We start from the raw sequence: 20,403 nt of genomic DNA, 5'->3' as shown, positions 1-20,403 counted from the left end.
AGACGACACGGTCCAGTTGTTTCTTGCTTTTGTTTTACTGTGTGCTTGGAGGATTCAGGGTACGGTTAATTTGACTCTCAGGTTGATACTCACAGGTCGTGGAACTCAAATACGGTGGAAAAGATATCCCCGTGACCAGTGCCAACCGGATCGCCTACATCCACCTTGTCGCCGACTACAGGCTCAACAGGCAGATCCGCCAGCACTGCCTGGCCTTCCGCCAGGGCCTGGCCAACGTGCTGAATCTGGAGTGGCTCCGGATGTTCGACCAGCAGGAGATTCAGGTCTGCTCCTTACGCCTGGGGACACAGAGAGCTGTCTTAAGATCTGCCTCAGATGTTACAACTTGGACTTTTTCCCTCAGGTATTAATTTCTGGTGCCCAAGTTCCCATAAGTCTGGAGGACCTCAAATCCTTTACGAACTATTCAGGTACGTTATCACTCCTGGTGGCTGATTCCTGGGAATGTCACAGGCGGTCGTGTTCCCCCACATGCTTTTTTTTCTTTCTTTTTCCCCCTTCTTTTTGTCCTTTTAGGGCTGCACCTGCAGCATATGGAGGTTCCCAGGCTAGGGGTCGAATCGGAGCTGTAGCTGCCGGCCTACGCCAGAGCCACAGCCACGCGGGATCCGAGCCGTGTCTGCAACTTACACCACAGCTCACGGCAACGCCGGATCCTTAACCCACAGAGCAAGGCCAGGTATCGAACCCACATCCTCATGGTTCCTAGTTGGATTCATTTCTTTCCACTGCGCCACGACGGGAACTCCGCCACATGCTTTTTATACGGGCAGTTCATCCACACGGTTGAACACGCCGACTGTGACGCGGGAGAGACAGCGCCAGCGCTCTCTGTCTCACTTCTCCCCATCCCGCTGTAAAACTGCTGTTCTGGCTTCTTTACAGACTCACACAGATTTAATGCTAGTTCTCCTTGTTTGTACGCTACTCTGCATTGTGCTTTTTTCTCTTCACAACTTAACTTCTTGAGCCTCTGCTGACGGGCAGTGGGGCTGCAGCCGGTCTTCTGCTTTGAAAAGCGGTGCTGGCCCAAAACCCTACTAGCAAAAGAAAACACTGGGAGTTCCCGTCGTGGCTCAGTGGTTAACAAATGGCAAAAAAAAAAAAAAAAGAAAGAAAACACTGAGCACTGAGCCTCATCCAAGTATTTGCTTTTGATTGCATTAACCTTAAAAGTTTCTGCTCTGGGAGTTCCCGTCGTGGCGCAGTGGTTCACGAATCCGACTAGGAACCATGAGGTTGCGGGTTCGGTCCCTGCCCTTGCTCAGTGGGTTAACGATCCGGCGTTGCCGTGAGCTCTGGTGTAGGTTGCAGACGCGGCTCGGATCCCGTGTTGCTGTGGCTCTGGCGTAGGCTGGTGGCTACAGCTCCAATTCAACCCCTAGCCTGGGAACCTCCATATGCCGCGGGAGCGGCCCAAGAAATAGCAAAAGAAAAAAAAAAGAAAATGAAAGACCAAAAAGTAGACGTAGAAATGGCCGCTTAGCACCTAGAGCGATGTCCAACAGCAGAGGTCGTTGGAGAGGCAGCGACGGCAGCATACAGTGCACAGCTGAAAAGGGCCTACCTTTGGGAGGGTGTGTGTATGTTTATATATATGTAAACCTCATATTACACACTTGGGAACAGTGGAAAGGAAAAAAAAAATCATCTTTCAAACAACCTCTAGGAGTTCCCGTTGTTCCCACAGCTCACGCGACACCGGATCCTTAACCCACTTAGCAATGGGATCAGCAGTGTCTCTGTAGCAGCAGGAGGCAGGTTCGATCCCAGCCCAGCACAGCAGGTTAAGGGTCCAGTGTTGCCGTTGCCACAGCTTGGGTCACATCTGCAGCTCAGATCTGATCCCTGGCCCAGGAGCTTCGTGTGCATGAGATGGCCAAAAAAACAAACAAAAAAAACACCCAGTTATTTTGGTGTGTTTTCCTTAATCATAATCTGTTATTCTAGTGTTTTCATGTAGTTTATGGGTGATATATAATTTATGGTGTATATTGTTTGTTTAGCATCCGAAATAAAAAGTATTTCCAGGCTGTTACTCTTCTTACAATTCCTTTTCGAGATTAAATATATGTAACGTGTCACTGTAATAAACGATTTAGTGTACATGTATATTTTTTATCTATGTGTGTTGCCTGTATTTTTGGATGAGAGAAGCCCAGAAGTTCAATGAGTTATTAAAGGATATAAACACTTTGGGGAACGGAATTAGAATGAATATGGCTCACAGAAAAAAAAATTTGTCAAGCAGTCCTACCATTTAGGAAGCAGTGTAAATCTTGAGGGTTTCCATTTTACTCTTTCAGCCCTTTTTCTCATCTGTAGAAAACTACAGAGTCTTTAATGTGTATAATAGTAAAAGTGATTTGCAGTTGGGAGTCATTGATTCCTATCTCTATTATGTGTGTGCATATTTTAAAGTATTTTATGTATTGAAATATTTTAAAGTATCTTTTCTCTCTTAGAAGCTGTGAAATATACATAAGATGAAACGGTGTGATTCATATCATTCCATGTCTATGAAAATAGAGTAAGATAATAAGCAGAAGTGTACAGGGGTCATGAGATGATAAGTCATTTTTACTTCTTTGCAAGTTTGTTTCCTCTTTTCCTTTGTTTGTTTGAAGGGCCTCTGCTGGCGGCCGTGGTATATGGAAGTTCCCAGGCTAGGGGTCCAGTTGGAGTTGCAACAATGCCAGATCCTTAACCCACTGAGTGAGGCCAGGGATCGAACCTGCATTCCTCATGGATGCTAGGGGGGTTCTTAGCCCGCTGAGCCACAATGGGGACTCCCTCCCTTTCTTAACTATATGATTATTATACACTATGCAATAATTTATTTATTTATTTATTTATTTTGTCTTTTTGTCTTTTCTAGGGCCGCACCCACGGCATATGGAGGTTCCCAGGCTAGGGGTCTAATCGGAGCTGTAGTGGCCGGCCAACACCACAGCCACAGCCATGCCAGATCCGAGCCGCGTCTGCGACCTACACCACAGCTCACACAACACTGGATCCTTGACCCGCTGAGCAAAGCCGGGGATCGAATCCGCAGCCTCATGGTTCCTAGTCGGATTCGTGAACCACTGCGCCACAGTGGAAACTCCAGTAATTTATTTTTTAAAACCAAGAGAACTTTAAGCCACTTCGGGAAGAGATGATAATGATCATTTATAATGAATGAAATGACGGGTGATGTTTTTCATTGTTCTTTTTTCCCCCTAAGTATTTTGAAGTGCATATTTATTTTAGAATAATTTTTAAGTCCTAGGAACATACCCTTTGCAGGACTTACAGTCAGGAGAGGATTTCTCTCCTCCAAGATGTGTGTTAGCCCGATGTCTACAGCAGACAAAAAATAACACAAGGAGATGAAATCTGGGTTACTCTCCCTCATGAAAATAGATGCAGAAAGCCTCAAAATGTTAGCAAGCTGAATCCAGCAGCACATAAAAGTGATTCAGTCCAGTGGTGTTTATCACGGTATTGGTCGCCTGAGGGAAAACCCGTGTGATCTTCTCAATAGATGGGGAAAGGGAGAGAGGAGAGTAGTTGGCAGCTTTTCAGCATTTAAACATCACCGCCCATTCAAGATTCAAACTCTCAAGAAACTCTGACTAGACGGGAACGTCCTACCTAAATAGACATTTCTCCAAAGAAGACGTACAGATGGCCACCAGGCTCACGAAGGATGCTCATTATTGCTAATCAGAGAGAGAGAGAGGTGTAGGTCAAACCACTATGAGGTACCACCTCGCACCCATCTGAATGGCCATCCTCAGAAAGTCTGCAGATAACACACGCTGGAGAGGGTGTGGAGAAAAGGGAACCCTCCTCCCCTGTTGGTGGGAACGTACACTGGTACAACCACTGTGGAAAACAGGGTGGAGATTCCTTAAAGGACGAAAAGCAGACCTACCTCGTGTGACCCAGCAACCCCACTTCTGGGCATCTATCCAGAGAAAACTGTCATTTGAGAAGATCCAGGCACCCCAGGGTGCACAGCAGCACTGTTTACACGGTGGCCAAGACGTGGAAGCCACCTCAGTGTCCACGGGCAGAGGAGTAGCTGAAGATGGGTGCATACACACGATGGCATGGGAGAAGGGGCCGGGGAAGGGATGAATTAGGAGTTTGGGATTCGCAGGTACAGACTGCCGTGTGCAGAATCGGTACCGCACGGGCTATCCTCCAGATCCTGCAATAAGTGGAATTTCCTGCCATGGAAAGGAAAGGAACACGTGTAGCCGAACCGCATTGCTGTACGTGAGAGGCACTGTTGTAAATCACTATACTTTAATTAAAAAAAGTCCAAAATGTTTTAAAAAGAGAACTTCCTCAACCTGATGCGGGGCATCTGTGAAAAATTCACAGCTCGCCTCACACTGAATGGTTAGAGCCTAAACGCTGGAGGCGTTTGCTCTTGCCGTGTCCTGTTCCGCGCCAGGCTGCGGTTTCTGACTCGTGTGATGGGGGGGGAGCAAGGAGATCCGAGGCGGAAAAGCAGAGGCGCAGGGGAAAAGCTGTTGTCACAGATGACACGACAGGTGCTAGAAACAATAAACACGTGTGGCAGCTTGCAGCGTAATTAGTCTCCTGCTTCAGTTCTCTTTCTGTTTATAGTCCGGGAATGGGACTAATTAAACAATTCCATTTCTAGCAGCATCAGAAGTAATACAATAGAAATTTAGCAAAGTCAGTACAGGGCTCGTTCACTAAAAACTATGAAGTGTTACTGACAGAAATTAAAGAAGACAAAAGTGGAGAGAAAGTCATAAGCTTTTTTTTTTTTTTTTATTATCTTTTTGTCTTTTTAGGGCCGCACCCGTGGCACATGGAGGTTCCCAGGCTAGGGGTCCAATCGGAGCTGTAGCTGCCGGCCTCCACCACAGCCACCGCAGCGCAGGATCTGAACCGTTTCTGTGACCTGTACCACAGCTCACGGCAACGCCGGATCCTTAACCCACTGAGCGAGACCAGGGATCGAACCCACAACTTCATGGTTCCTAGTCGGATTCGTTAATCACTGCGCCACGACGGGGAACAAGTAAGTTCATCTTTATGGATCAGAAGATTCAGTATTAAAAAAAAAAAGAGTGTTGTCAAGATTGTAATTCTCTCCAAATTAATCTACAAATTCAGTGCAATCCTTCTCAAAATCTTGAGTTTTTGTTAAAAATCAACAAGCTGGAGTTCCTTGGTGGCCTAGCGGTTAAGGATTTGGTGTTGTCACAGCTGTGGCTCAGGTTCCAGCCTGTCCTGGGAACTTCTGTATGCCACAAGTGTGGCAAAAAAAAAAAAATATATATATATATATATATATATGAGGGGGAAAATTGTTCCCCTTAAGAAGATACACAAGAATGTCTGGTTAGCAAATCAGCACGTGGGGCGTTCCTGTTGTGGCTCAGTGGTAACAAACCTGACTTGTATCCATGAGGACACACGTTCGATCCCTGGCCTCGCTCTGTGGCTTGAGGATCTGGTGTGGCTGTGGCTGGTGTGTAGGCCGGCAGCTGCCACTCACCTCCACCCTCTAGCCTGGGAACTTCCACATGCAGAGGGTGGGGCCCTAGAAAGACAAAAACAAAAAGCAAATAAAAGCAGATAAGCACATGAATAGGCGTTTAACACCACGACTCCACTGCATACCCCCTGGGATGCCAGTCCTCAGAAGGATAGACGGTACCTCGGTACCTCGCTTTGGTCTGTGGGAATCAGAACCCTCACACTGCAGGCGGTGGGACGTGGTAGAACCTCTTCGGAAAACCTTACAGTTACTTGAAAAGGTAATTGGGGAACAACTGGATTTTGGCAGAAGAATGAGGCTGTACCCCCACCCCATGGCACATACGGAAGTTAACTCAGTATGGATCAAGAACCCTTCATACCCAAAGACGTAAAACCCTTAGGAGAACGTAGGAGTGAATCTTCATGACCTTGGGTTTGGCAGCGGTTTCTCAGGTGGCATCACAAGCAGAAGCAGCAAAAGAAAAAGTAACTGGATTTCATCAGAAGTACAGGCTTTGTGCATCAAACACGTTATCAAGAAAGTGGACCCACTCCTGGGCCGTGTTGATGGCAGCACTCTTTGCAGCAGCCAGGACATGGAAGCAACCCAGATGTCCGTTGACAGAGGAGTGGATCCAGAAGATACGGTCCATATACACAGTGGAATATTCCTCAGCCATTAAAAGGAACGAGATAATGGCATTTTTAGCAACATGGATGCACCTAGAAATTATCATGCTAAGTGAAGTCAGACAATGAGACACCAACATCAAATGCTTTCACTGGCATGTGGACTCTGAAAAAGGACACAGTGAACTTCTCTGCAGAACAGATTCTGACTCACAGACTTTGAAAAACTTAGGTTTTCCAAAGGGGAGAGGCTGGGGGGGTGGAGGAGATACACTGGGGGTGTGGGATGGAAATCCTATAAAACTGGATTGTGATGATCACTGTATAACTATAAATATAAATTCATTGAGTAATTAAAAAAAGAAGAAGAAAGAGGAAGGACAACATCCAGGAAGGGGAAATAATCGGATGAGGTCTGCTCTCGCCTCACAGCTCAGCAGCGGGAGGACATGCTGACAGCACATGGGCACAGGACCTGAACAGACATTTCTCCAAAGACAACGCAAATGGCCAGTATACTCAAAAGATGCTCAACGGGAGTTGCCGCCATAGCTCAGCGGAAACGAATCGGATTAGCATCCATGAGGATGCAGGTTTGATCGCTGGCCTCACTCAGTGGGTTAAGAATCCAGCATTGCTGTGAGCTGTGGTGTAGGTCACAGATGTGGCTTGGATCCTGCGTTGCTGTGGCTCTGGGGTAGGCCAGCGGCTGTGCTCCTTTTCAGCTCCTAGACTGGGAACTTCCATATGACATAGGTGCAGCCCTAAAAAAAAAAAAGACGCCCTCAAAAAAAAGATGCTCAACATCATAGCCACTGGGAAACCACAAAGCACAGGGAGACACATCCTTGTCTGTTAGATGGCAGTTATTACACACCACACTCACAAGCAGAAAATGACAGCTGTTGGCAGGGATATGGAGACGTTGGCTCATTGCTGGTGGAAAAGGAATATAGCCTCTGTGGAAGTACAGGGGACTGTCACAGTAGCCATGTGTCACCGGTGTATAGAGTGGACTGTCACAGTAGCCATGTGTCACCGGTGTATACAGTGGACTGTCACAGTAGCCATGTGTCACCGGTGTATACAGTGGACTGTCACAGTAGCCATGTGTCACCGGTGTATACAGTGGACTGTCACAGTAGCCATGTGTCACCGGTGTATACAGTGGACTGTCACAGTAGCCATGTGTCACCGGTGTATACAGTGGACTGTCACAGTAGCCATGTGTCACCGGTGTATAGAGTGGACTGTTGCCAAGTCTTAAAAAGGAGTGAGGTTCAGATACAGGCTGCAGCGTGGAGGAATCTCTAATCCGTTGTGCTAAGTGAAATGAGCCTGACGTGGAAGGACATACACTGTATGGTTCAGCTTATGTGAAATCCTGTGAAATACCTGGAATAGGCAGATTCCCGGCCACCGAAGGTAAATTAGAGGGCACAGGGGCTGGGGGCAGCGAGCGTTCAGTGGTTCTACAAGTTTGTCTTGGAGATGAAGGTGTTCGGGTTGGAGACCTCAGTAACAGCAGTGCAACAGTGCGAAGCTAATTAATAATGTTGCTGGATTGTACACCTAAAAATGGTTTAAATGGTCGATTTAATGTTGCATATTTTCACCACAGCTTTAAAGAGAAACCTGTCCAGATTCCTCTGTTCTGCTGAGTGCTGTTTCCCAGCCTTTCCTTCCAGGGTGTCTTTTGAGAGGATTTTGAACTTGTTCATAGCGGTGAAAGTGGCACAGTGTGGTAAATGTAACTTCATTTTGTTGAAACATCTTTCAGAGCCTACTTTTAGAGCAGATCGTGGTTGTCTATGAGGTGGACATGGGGTTTTTTTGAGGAAATGGATTTTTTTTTTTTTTGCTGCACTAGCAGCAAATGAAAGGCTGGGGGTCTAATTGGAGCTGGGGGTCTAATTGGAGCTGCAGCCGCTGGCCACAGCCACACCAGATCCAAGCCACGTCTGTGACCTGCACCACAGCTCATGGCCATGCCAGATCCTTAACCCACAGAGTGAGGCCAGGGATCGAAGCTGCTTGCTCATGGATCCTAGTTGGATTCGTTTCCACTGAGCAACAGCAGGAACTCTGAAAATGGAACTAGGTTAAAACTGGATTGTGGTCATGGTTTCAGAACTATAAGTTTGCTAAAGTAACTTACACATAGACATCGGTGTGTGTTTATATGTACGTGGACGTGCGTTGTCTCCCCTTTCTGTACATTCGTATTGCTCTAAATTCGAGCTCTCATGTTTATGTAAAGGTCACAGTGTCCTCACTATCCAGTCTTATGTTTAAAACAAGGAAATCAATCCAGCCTTTCCTTTGCCAAGAAGTCGTCTTGGGTTGTTTGCATTATCCTGACTGCGCTGAAAGTGTATATACCTTTAATGATCTTAGCCATTCCAGTAAATAGGTTTAAAACATTACCGTATTCATTTTGGTGCCGATGAATGCACTTAGGATATTTTATCGATGTTATTTCTGAAGGATATTAACAATGAGGGGACGATATGTAGCAATTATTTCAGTTTTAGGAAGCACTTAACTAGATTAAAAGCTGTAAGGAGGAGGAATTCCTCTTTGGAGCAGTGGTCTGGTCGGTGCTGGGCTTGGTGGTTGGCCGTGTTCTCTACCCTCCTGTCAGAAGGATGGGTGATAAAACAGATGTAGAGACTAAGATGGGTTGGCGGCATAACTAAGCCTGTTAGAAATAAAAGTCTCGGGAGTTCCTGCTGCGGCACAGTGGGTTAAGAATCCAGCTGCAGTGGCTTGAATCGCTGCAGAGGCAGAAGTTCGATCCGCAGCCTGGTGCAGTGGGTTAAAGGATCCAGTGTTGGCCGCAGCTGGGCCTCGTGTTCAGTCCCTGGCTCGGGAACTTCCACAGGCTGCGTGTGTCCATAAAATAATAATGATGATGACGACATTATTGTGGTGGTTGTTGTTTGTCTTTTAGGGCTGCACTCGAGGCACATGGAGGTTCCCAGACTAGGGGTCAAATCAGAGCCACAGCTGCCAGCCTGCACCACAGTCACAGCAACTCCAGATCCGGGTTGTGTCTGCGACCTGCACCACAGCTCATGGCAACGCTGGATCCTTAACCCACGGAGCGAGGCCAGGGATTGAACCTGCAACTTCATGGATACTAGTCAGATTCATTGCCACTGAGTCACGATGAGAACTCCCATAAAATTATTAAAAAAAAAAAAAAAAAGCCCCTTTAGATGTGCGAGCCTCATGTGAATCCTTTGTTTAGGGTTTGTTACTCAACAGAGGCTGAGTTTTAACTCCCAGCAGAGTTGTTAAAGCTCAGACCCCTTGGCAGCATCGTCTGCTGCCAGGGTCCCTCTCGTCGCCATGGGGTGTTGTTGCCCCTCCTGGCCTTTGGCACGTTACCTCCGGGGGTTTCTCTCCCTGGCACTTGCCCTTCATCTCCCTGGACGTGGTAACCGTGTCTCTCCCGAGCTGGCCTTCTGCCCGGCCAGGCACCATGCAAGCCATTCACTGCTGTAAGCACGTTGCTCTCGGGCCTTCAGGAGACCCTTGCTTTTGCGGTTCTCTGGTTGCTAATGAAACGTCTGTTCCTTTTGTCTTAGGGGGCTATTCTGCTGACCACCCCGTGATCAGGGCCTTCTGGAGAGTGGTGGAAGGGTTCACGGATGAAGAGAAGCGCAAACTGCTCAAGTTTGTGACCAGCTGCTCCCGGCCCCCGCTCTTGGGGTTTAAGGTACTCCAGCTCCTGCGATTGGCTTTAAACCCAGCTGGCAACCCAGAGAGGCAGCGGGTATCGGGCTGAGTGAGGCAGGGTGTACGTGTTGTTTTCAGAGAAGGGTATTTACAGTGGGTGGCAACACCCAGCTTAACTGTCGTTGACCAAGGCTTTGGCTCCATCAACGACACGTGGAAGGTCCCAGGCCAGTTGCAGCCTGTGCCACGACTATGGCAACGCCGGATCCTTAACCTGCCGTGCCCCAAGGGAACTTCCTGCAATTATTTTAAATGTACATAAAAGCTGTAAGAATTGGGCAGAGACCGTATGTGCCCACATTATGCAGTTCTTAACATTTGCTCCACTTGTTTTCTCACTCTCTCTCTCTCTCTATATATATATATATTTATATTTCTTTTCTGAATCACATGTAAGTTGAAGACATCCTGTTTCCTATATATTTTTCCTACAACACCAGTATCTCTAAATTGACCACAATCAAAGTATCAAAAATAAGGAATGTGCAGTGAAATATTGATACCATCTCTGGCTCATGCTGTGTGGTCCTGAGATGAGCGGCTTCAGCATCACCTGAGACCTTGTCACAAAGAGACACTGGCTGGCCCCACCCCAACCTCTAGCATCACTTCAAGGAGAGGTGCCCAGCCGTCCTGTTGTCACCTGCCCTTCAGGTACATGGAGCACGTGGACGTGACTCCTGCTCCCAAGGGTCCTTTATGGAACCTGAGTTCCTGGTCAGGTTCCGTCCAGGGCTGTAGGCTGTGTGTGCTGCCTGCCTCCTGTGGGCTTTCTCTGATGGTTTCTGGAGAAAGCCCCTCAATGTAAGGGAGCAGCTCTGCTCCTGGGCACGGACACACTGGGGCAGATGGTGACACGTTCACACAGAGCTCACGTGAAACTGCAGAGCAGCCTCGTTTATCGTGGCCACCCCGACACGGCGCAGACGTCCCTGCCGGGCCCCGGGCAAGCAGGCGGGAGTTCCTGCATCCATACAGCGCGATGCGTTCAGAAGCTGCGGGGAGTGGGTCGTGATGCAGACGACCACCCGCGTGGCGTAGAAACGCTGTGCTGCGTAAAAGTGAGGCACGAGGTTGTAGGTCCTGGGATTCCTTTTCCGTGAGGTGTCTTTAAACGGATAGAACCGGGGTTTTATGTCGTGGCACAGAGGAAATCAGTCCGACTAGGAACCATGAGATTGCAGGTTCGATCCCTGGCCTCGCTCCATGGGTTAAGGATCTGGCGTTGCCGTGAGCTGTGGTGTAGGTGGCAGACGCGGCTCAGATCCTGAGTTGCTGTGGCTCTGGCGTAGGCCGGCAGCTGTAGCTCTGATTGGACCCCTAGCCTGGGAACCTCCATGTGACGCAGGTTCGGCCCTAAAAAGCAAAAAAAGGAGGTGGGGGCAGGATAGAACTGGCAACATTCTGAAATTCACATAGGACATTTAAATGGACAAATCTTGTAGTATGTAGATTACACCTCAATTAAGTTTTGTTGTTTTTGTTTGTTTTTTTGTCTTTTTGCCATTTCTTGGCCCGCTCCTGTGGCATATGGAGGTTCCCAGGCTAGGGGTCAAATCGGAGCTGTAGCCACCGAACCTACAACCTCATGGTTCCCAGTCGGATTCATTAACCACTGCACCACGACGGGAACTCCTCAGTTAAGGTTTTTTTGGTTTTATTTTTCTTTTTAGGGCTGCATCTGTGGCATATGGAGGTTCTCAGGCTAAGGGTCAAATCGGAGCTGCTGGCCTACAGCACAGCCACAGCAACATGGGATCTGAGCCACATCTGCCTACACCACAGCTCACGGCAATGCCAGATCCTTAACCCACTGAGCGAGCCCAGGGATCAAACCCATGTCCTCATGGATACGAATCAGGTTTGTTACCACTGAGCCATGACGAGAACTCCCAAGATTTTATTTTATTTTATTTTATTTTATTTTATTTTTTTCTTTTTTTTTTTATTTTCCCACTGTACAGCAAGGGGGTCAGGTTATCCTTACATGTATACATTACAATTACATTTTTTCCCCCACAAGATTTTATTTTAAATTAACATCAATAGCTTAATACAACATCCCACAAAGTGCCCTGAGAACTAGAGCAATAGAGAAGTGGGGCAGAGGCGGGGCCTGAGGGCCACGCGTCTGCTTTCACAGCGGTGGAAGCACTGACATCTTTATATTTTAGGAGCGATGAGTAATAAAGACACGGGTGTGAACAGTCAGGGAATAAAACCCGTCAGTGACATTAGCAGAACTCAAATCACTTCTCCATCTTAAAAACTCTCAAAACAGGACGACCAGAGCCAACCATGTTTCCAGACATAGATGAGTCAATACGAACAATCACAGAGGGAAAACATAGACATGAGAACAGGCGGAACTGTCAAAACAGTGACGGTGGTTGGCATCAACTCTTTTATTAGAAGAAAAAGACTCAGACTGAGTCAGAAAAACCGCTGTGTAAGCCACACACCCAAACAAAGTGATTCAGAAAGATTTAGTGATGCGTCCAGCTTACCCCCCAAAGAAATCAGTGGATATGGAGTTCCCACTGTGGCACAGCAGGCTAAGGATCTGGCACTGCCTCTGCAGTGGCTCAGGTTGCTGCTGAGGCGCGGGTTAGATCCCTGGCCTGGGAACTTCCCGTGCTATGGGTGCAGCTAAGAAACAATAGATGGATGGGCCTCCTTGTTTTAAATACTGGCTCTTAGAACCAGATGGGAAAATTGGCCTCTGATAGGAATGAAAATTGAAAGGAACAGTCTCAGCTCTTTGGTTGTTGTTGTTGTTGTTTTGTGTGGGGGTTTTTTTTGTCTATTCTAAGGCCGCGCCCACAGCACATGGAGGTCCCCAGGCTAGGGGTCAATCAGAGCTGTAGCCGCCGGCCTACGCCAGAGCCACAGCAACACGGGATCCGAGCCTCGTCTGCAAGCTACACCACAGCTCACGGCCACGCCGGATCCTTAACCCACGGAGCAAGCCCAGGGATCGAACCTGCAACCTCATGGTTCCTAGTCGGATTCGTGAACCACTGCATCATGACGGGAACTCCCAGTCTCTGCTCTTTGATTCACGTCAGCATGCAGTGAAGGCCAGAGCACCTGCCTGGTGGGGCCTGGAGAGGGGGAGGAGTGCGGTGGTGTGAACAGTCCCACAGATGCAGTTCTCATTGATTCGGATTTTAGTGTGATGAGGTAACTTTATCAGTCATGTTGATTAGGCGAGACGGAGCTTATGGCGTCTCCCACCTTGAAAACCACAGCCACGCCTCCGGTTTCGGGAGGGAAGCTGGCGGACCTACTGCCTCAGGAAGCAGAGTGCCAGCTCCTGGTTGAGTAGAAAGCCAGTGTGACACGGCTCTAGGAAAAACTAGAGCCTTGCTGGCAGGTTCTAGACCTTCTGGCAGAGTCAGTGAAGAGCCAGTGGGGGCCTTACAGGTTTGGAGGGTGGAAACGCTGAGGCACTTGTGTTACCTTAAAACCCCAAGTAGAGGAGTTCCCGTCGTGGCGCAGTGGAAGCGAACCGACTAGGAGCCATGAAGTTTCGGGTTCGATCCCTGGCCTCGCTCAGTGGGTTAAGGATCTGGTGTTGCCATGAGCTGTGGTGTAGGTTGCAGACGCAGCTCGGATCCCACATTGCTGTGGCTGTGGCATAGGCCGGTGGCTCCAGCTACGATTCGACCCCTAGCCTGGGAACCTCTATGTGCTGCAGGTACGGCCCTAAAAAGCAAAAAAAAGCAAAAAACAAAAACCCAAGTAGAATTACGGTGACATCTCTCTGGGCCCCTGTTGATGGTCGCTGAGTTGTCGGCGTACCATGGAAAATATATTTTTGGAAGCTGCAGCATAGTCTTCCTGTTTCAGATATTTTTCAATGATCTTCAAACACAGTAAATGTGGAAATTCAGTACGGGTTTTCAAATGCTTTGACTCCAGCTGGGGGGAAATCATCATCAGGCTTTCCCGTCGCCCAGTGGGCTTGCTGAAGGGCCGCCGGGATGCAGGTTTGAAGAAGGAGAAGCGCGGTGACTTGAAGCGGCAGTGCCGGCGCATGCATAATTCAGCAGTGAGGAAAGTGCTTAGTGCCAGAGCGCTGGGGAAGAGTTACATCTGCTAGAGCTGATTAAACTTTCATATGTGTAACGAATGTGATTGTTACAGACAAAAAAAATCTTTAAAGTGCGGTAGAAAATTGTTAAGTTACCATTAGACCACATAATAAATTGATGATGTTTCTCTGCATTAATGCAAATTCCCCTTGTAGTCCATTTAATATACACGAAATGGGGCCCGACTCAGATTTCAGTGAAGAACCTTTTTTTTTTTTTTGTCTTTTTGTCTTTTCTAGGGCTGCTCCCGAGGCATATGGAGGTTCCCAGGCGAGGGGTCTAATCAGGGCTGTAGCCGCCAGCCTACACCACAGCCACAGCAACGCGGGATCCTTAATCCACTGAGCAAGGCCAGGGATCGAACCCAAAACCTCATGGTTCCTAATTGGATTTGTTAACCACTGAGCCACGATGGGAACTCCCAAGAACCTTATTTATTTATTTATTTATTTTGGTCTTTTTGCCATTTCTTGGGCTGCTCCTGCAGCATATGGAGGCTCCCAGGCTAGGGGTCTAATAGGAGCTACAGCTGCCGGCTTACAACACAGCCACAGCAACTCGGGATCGGAGCCGCGTCTGCAACCTACACCACAGCTCACGGCAACGCCGGATCCTTAATCCACTGAGCAAGGCCAGGGATCAAACCCGCCACCTCATGGTTCCTAGTCGGATTCATTAACCACTGAGCCATGACGGGAACTCCCCAAAACCTTCATTTTTTTTAACTTTTGAGTCTGCAAGTTGGAAATTCAATAAGCATTACGAAAGAAACACTAAAGCGTGGCCTCTAACTGCAAACTGTATTTCACACTTTCCATTTACCTGTTGTCTGTCCATTTACCCAGCGCTCCCTGCCTTCTTCCAGATCCTTTTCTGTTTCAAAAATGCAGTGTTTTTATTTTAGGCTATTTAAGCACTGGAGGAAACCGTGGCCCTGCAGGTAGTCGGAAGCTAAATAAAAACGCGGTCAGTGTTCTTTCTGTTTCTCTTCTGGCTCCTTTTTGGACATTTTTATGAAACATTGAGCGTGGCATATAAACTACCATGTATCGTGGGGCCTGATGCTAACTGAACAGTTTTCGAGCTTGTAGCACCTGGGCATTCGCCAGCCACACAGGTTGTGTAGATGGCAGGTTGTTTGTTTGACGGCAGAGAAGTCCCCGGCAGGGTGAGGAAGCCCGCGAGTCGGCCTCCCGTGGGCCTCCCATGGGCTGCGCTCTCTCTCAGTTTTGCCACATCATCCCGTTGGTGCTAAATTCCACCTGCACATGGGACCAAGTCGAGCTGGGAAGCCATTTGAGCCAGTGGGGAGCCTCGCACCCGCTCCCTCGGTTTTCCTCTGCAGTGGTTGATAGGTCATTATGGTTACGTTTGATTGTGTTCCTTGTAACACAATTAATGTCTTCATTATAGAACACTAGAAAATTGGAAGGTGTGGCTGAGTCTCAGGAAGACAAAAATACCTGTCGTCTCCCGCGTCCTAACCATTATCACGTTTGCACGTGAGTGCGCTGTTATCTGTGTACACGGGTGTGTGTTTACGCACGTGGACCTGATCGTTAACTTCAGCTTAGGCTCTGTTGGTTCAGTTTACCCTTCGCCCCCTCTCTCGGGGCCACCGATACCGTTTGTCCCCTGGCTCTCATTGTGGACTCCCGCGCTCGAGCATTTGATGTCTTCCTGTCGCCAGCAGTTGCCCTCGGATGGGCAGGGCCGCATCTTGGGGCGGCGGGGCCCTTGGGCAGGCGCTTGGGCCTTTTGAATGTATCCCAAGTGGCCTGGGGCGGGGCGGGGTGGGGCACTTTCTTTCTTTGTGGGGTGACAGTCGCCCTTGCCACGTCTGTTTCCTGGCCCGCATCTGGGACCAGGTGTTTTCCCACGAAGACCTGGTGCCTTTCGTTGACAGCAGGTTTGTGAGACTAAAACCTGAGCACCTGAGCTGCCCGTGGTCACAGGTGGTCATTGGGACAAGCCTTGTCAGTGGACAGGGCTAGGAAATGGGGCCCTCTTTTCCCCAAGAGAAAAATTCATCCCAAGTTCAATTGACATGGAGGCTCATAAGGTTTTTACTTCTTTGATTTTGTATTGGCGCCTCTCTTCACCAGTTCCTTCCTTTGCTTGCTCTCCTAAGTTCTAGCATCATGCCGTAAGTTACAGTTTTATGTAACACTTCTACAATATTGTACTATATAACTTACAATATCTATATTATATAGTGTGTATAAATATAGTACATAAATACAGTAGGAGGTTTACAAAGGTACCGTGACATTTCGGAAAACCGTTTTGACTTCTTTGCAGTTCTAAAACACTAGGAATATTTCTCTGTGATTAAGCCACCAATAAATAGGTCTGTCTGTTCCATTTCGCTTTCCATGTTTAAAGACTGCCTTCTGCTCTCTTGATCACGGTGCTGGACGTCTCTTGCTGCCCCACCCACGTGGCCCTGAGCCTGTCCCCACACTGTGTGCCGTCTGCAGAAAACAGACTTCTGCCTCCCCATGTTCTAATATAAGCCAAGAGGTTTATATATTCAACTCTTCACCCTTGTACCCTTTAGAATTTCATTTCATTTATTTCTTTTGGCCGCTCCCACAGCATACAGAAGTTCCCAGGCCAGGGATCAAACCTGAGCCACAGCAGTGCTACCAGATCTTTTTTTTTTTTTTTTTTTTTCTTTTCTTTTCTTTTTCAGCTGTAGCCATGACTGTGGAGTTCCTGGGCCAGGGATGGATTCTGAGCTGGAGCTTCAACCTCTGCCACAGCTGCAGCAGCGCTAGATCCTTAACCCACTGCACCACAGCAGAAGCTCCAGTGCTGTTTTTTTATTATCCTTTCTTATGCAGCAAGCCCTGTGTACAATATTTGGTAAAAATTTAGAGCTAAGTCTTGAGTGCAGTTAACAAAAAAAACCCCAAAAAGCTTTTGAGGAAATGTTAACTGCAGTGGCAGGTTCTTTGTCTTAAAAACTCATTTGGGGGAGTTCCCATTGTGGCTCAGCCGGAACCACACTAGTGTATCCATGAGGACGCAGGTTCGATCCCTGGCCTTGCGCAGTGGGTTAGGGATCCTGCCGTGGCTGTGACCTAGGCCTCAGCTCCTGCTCGGATCGGACCCCTAGCCCTGCAACTTCCATGTGCTGTGGGTTTGGCCCTAAAAAGAAAAGGAAAACCTCATTTGGGGCTGTGCCTGTTAACGGAGCGCTGCCGCCCGCTGTCTTGCAGGAGCTGTACCCCGCGTTCTGCATCCACAACGGCGGCTCCGACCTGGAGCGGCTGCCCACGGCCAGCACCTGCATGAACCTGCTCAAGCTGCCCGAGTTCCACGACGAGGCGCTGCTGCGGAGCAAGCTGCTCTATGCCATCGAGTGCGCGGCAGGCTTCGAGCTGAGCTGAGCCAACCGCGCCGCGTCGCCCGGCCCCGGCCCCGGGCCCCGACGGAGAGGGCGCAGGGCCTCCGCGCTGCCCGGGCCGAGGAGGGCGCCCGGGCCGACGCCCGGAGCTGCCGCGGGCCTGTCTCCCCGCCACCCCCTCCCGGCATTTTTTTAGTGATTCCTTAAGTTGTGCTCACGTAGAGGGTGAAGTAAGTTAAAAACAGATGTATGTGCCGCGGGGCTCACGTAGTCGTTTTGCCAAGAAGAGCACAGTTTGCAGACGAGTGGCGACTCAGTGAAACTAACCAAAGACGAAGCTTTGGCTCAGCGGAGCCCCGGGGCCCCTTGGAGCCGCCCCTGCTCCCGCTCCCGCTCCGCTGCGGGGCGCCGTCCGGAGGGGGGAGGCGCTCCCTCCCAGCGCCACTGCTTCTCGTGTGATTGAATTGTTTACAAGCCGAATTGTTAGACGAAAGGCATTTTCTTTTCCTGCTGCCTTTTCCCAAAGTGGTTAGGTTTGGAAAATAGGTAACAATGGTGATCTTTTATTTGTGTTTTTAAGCCATCTCCCCACCATGGGACTAGCATGCTTGTTCCCGGTGTGCCCCCGACCTGCATCATGATGGTTTGGACATTACTGTGCGTGGGTGTGTGTGTGAGGTGGGCCCTTCCTTCCTTTTCCATTTCCGCCTCCACTTTGTGCCTGGAGAGCTTTCAGGGGAGGGGGGTCTCCGTCCAGTCCCTGCGGCGTGTGTGAGACCCGCGTGAGCGATGGCTCGGGGAGAGGCCACCCGCAGCACCGTCTCGAGTCACTTGAACCAAAGTGGCGCTGCGCCTTTGCACTGCGGCCGGCCCGCCAGCCCAGCCCGCCCCGCCCCCGCCCCCGCCCCCGCCCCCGCCCCCGCCCGGCCGCTGCGCGGGGAAGAGGGCGGGGCTGCGCGGGAAGAGGGCGGGGCCCCACGCGCGGCGCGGGGCGGGGCGGGGCGGGTTGGTGACTCTCTGGGATTCGGCACTTTATCAGGAGCTGGGTGGTTTCAGACTCTCCAAGCGGAGGGTGTTTGAACGCGTCATCTGCGAGTGCAGGGACCCTTTGCTGACGCTGGGGGCGCCAAGAAAGCAGACCACGGCTCTTCTGCGGCTGGGGTTTGGCTGTCCCTGGAGCTCTGGGCTGTCCCGTGGAAGTGACCAGAATTAGCAATATGCTTTTAAATGTGGGGAAAGCGAATGACACTTTTAAGACAATGACCATTATCAAAACAAAATGTATAATTTCTTAATTTGAACAATAAATTAAGTGTTTAAATGCTATTTGTAGTCTTGATATACAAAAATAAAATAATTAGGGTTTTGTCCTTGGTTTTATTTTCATTTTAGGTTTTCTGTTGAATGTTCTAGGTCTTCTCTGCTTAGTAGTTGATCTGTATATTTTATTATCAGTCTTTTGGAAATGAAATATCTGGGACTGAAAAGAAATGGGCAGTTACACTTTGGGGGTTTTTCCTCAGTCATCCTGAGCGTATTTATTTATTTGTATGTTCCAGTGGCTAAATATTTGCATTAATTTTTTCCCCCAAGTCTGTGTTGGAGTCGTACCCCCAGTTGTAATTAGTTCTGTTCTGCCCCAGTAAAACCATGACCGGTAACCACTGAGTTTTCCATGGTTGTTTGAATGTCAGTTAATACAGGCTGATTATTCAGAGTCACATACGCCAGGCAGTCCTGTGTGTTGCCTGAGCTGCACTGACAGAGGCTTTGGGGAGGTGGACGCGTCACCGCCCTTCCCGCACAAGCTCTGGCCAGGGCCAGGGCCGACCCAGGAGTGGCTGTCACCTCATCAGGTCCCAGGCGGGCATTACTTCACTGAGAAGCGTTAGACCTAAAGGAAGACGCTGCTCCATTTGTTTCTTTGCTCGACTTTTCTCTGGAGTTCCCTTTTGCTGTTGCTGGTGGTTTGGGTGCAAACCAGGGGAGGTGACTTCCTCACAGCTGCCGTCTGCGAAGGGACCTTGCTGGTGTCCCAGGAAGCTCTGCAGGCAGTGGTGCTTCGGCCCGTGCTCTTGCTGCTGCAGTGACCCATTGGTTCTGTGGCTCAGCCGTGGGGACCACAGAGCCTGCGGGGGCCCAGGGAGGCAGCTGCTCCCCAAACAGAGCGTGAGTCGCTGAGCCTGTTCTGATGACCGGCAGGTGCGGGAGGGAGGCAGCTGTGGGCCTCAGAGGGTCACAGGCCGCCCCCTCCCAAGGTCTCTGCTTCCAGAAAGTTTCATGAGTCTTTAAGCCTGAGTACTTTGTGTGAAATGAGGGTGATTTTGGTACAGCGCTCCAGCTAAGAAAGCCTCGCTTGTGCACCGGTTCTTGCTGACCCAGAGAAATCCACGGACGACAGGCACAGAAAGCAGACATCTCAACCAGCACGGCGTGTCCCGCAGCGCAGCACAGAGCCTCGCAGAGGTGGCGCACCCCGCGCAATGAGGGGGCCCCGCCGGGCTCCCTCCTGGGAGCCACACTCAGCCTCTCACCATCCGGCCCCCACAGCTGGGGACGGTGCCTGTGAGCCTCCGGGCCTCTGCTCCGTTTGCCGTGAGCATCTGTGAGCAAGGCGGTCCTGAGGGAGCTGCTGCTGTGCCCTTGCACCTTTCCGCTCAGGAGGGGTTTCTGAGAAGCCTCGACTTTCCCACAGCGGGGGAACCTGTACTTTGGCTTCACAGGAACATTAGGGAGGTTTGATGAGAGCTGTAACTAAGCTGTTGATGTCAATGCATCATAAACGCAGTAGAACCTTATTTGGACTTGTCTTATGTGGTTTGAGAACACTTTTTTTCTTTTTTGGCCGTCCTGCAGCATATGGAGTTTCTGGGCCAGGGACCAAATCCAAGCTGCAGCTGCGGCAATGCTGGATCCTTTAACCCACTGCACCTGGGCAGGGACTGCACCCACACTGCCCCAGAAACACCACCAGGTCCTTAACCCGCTGCTCACAGTGGGAACTCCCTGAGGTCACATTTTGACATTTGTGCCTTGCTAATAACAGTG

General features: G+C 49.5%; 1 protein-coding gene across 5 annotated transcripts in view; it reads left to right on the top strand.

Annotated features, from left to right (window-relative positions):
* The window catches only part of UBE3C (ubiquitin protein ligase E3C), a 111,821-nt gene extending 93,100 nt beyond the window's left edge, over nt 1–18,721 (top strand). For all 5 annotated transcript variants that reach the window (XM_021079034.1, XM_021079033.1, XM_021079032.1 and 2 more), the window contains 4 exons: nt 96–284; nt 365–431; nt 9,756–9,886; nt 17,228–18,721. In XM_021079034.1, the coding sequence (XP_020934693.1) occupies nt 96–284; nt 365–431; nt 9,756–9,886; nt 17,228–17,398 (558 nt within the window). In that variant the 3' untranslated portion in view covers nt 17,399–18,721. The remainder of the gene's footprint in view (nt 1–95; nt 285–364; nt 432–9,755; nt 9,887–17,227) is intronic.

The sequence above is a fragment of the Sus scrofa genome, chromosome 18 (assembly GCF_000003025.6).
Source record: "Sus scrofa isolate TJ Tabasco breed Duroc chromosome 18, Sscrofa11.1, whole genome shotgun sequence".
Classification (NCBI taxonomy): domain Eukaryota; kingdom Metazoa; phylum Chordata; class Mammalia; order Artiodactyla; family Suidae; genus Sus; species Sus scrofa.
Note: the sequence above shows the minus strand (reverse complement) of the source record. Positions and strands in the feature narration are given on the sequence as shown.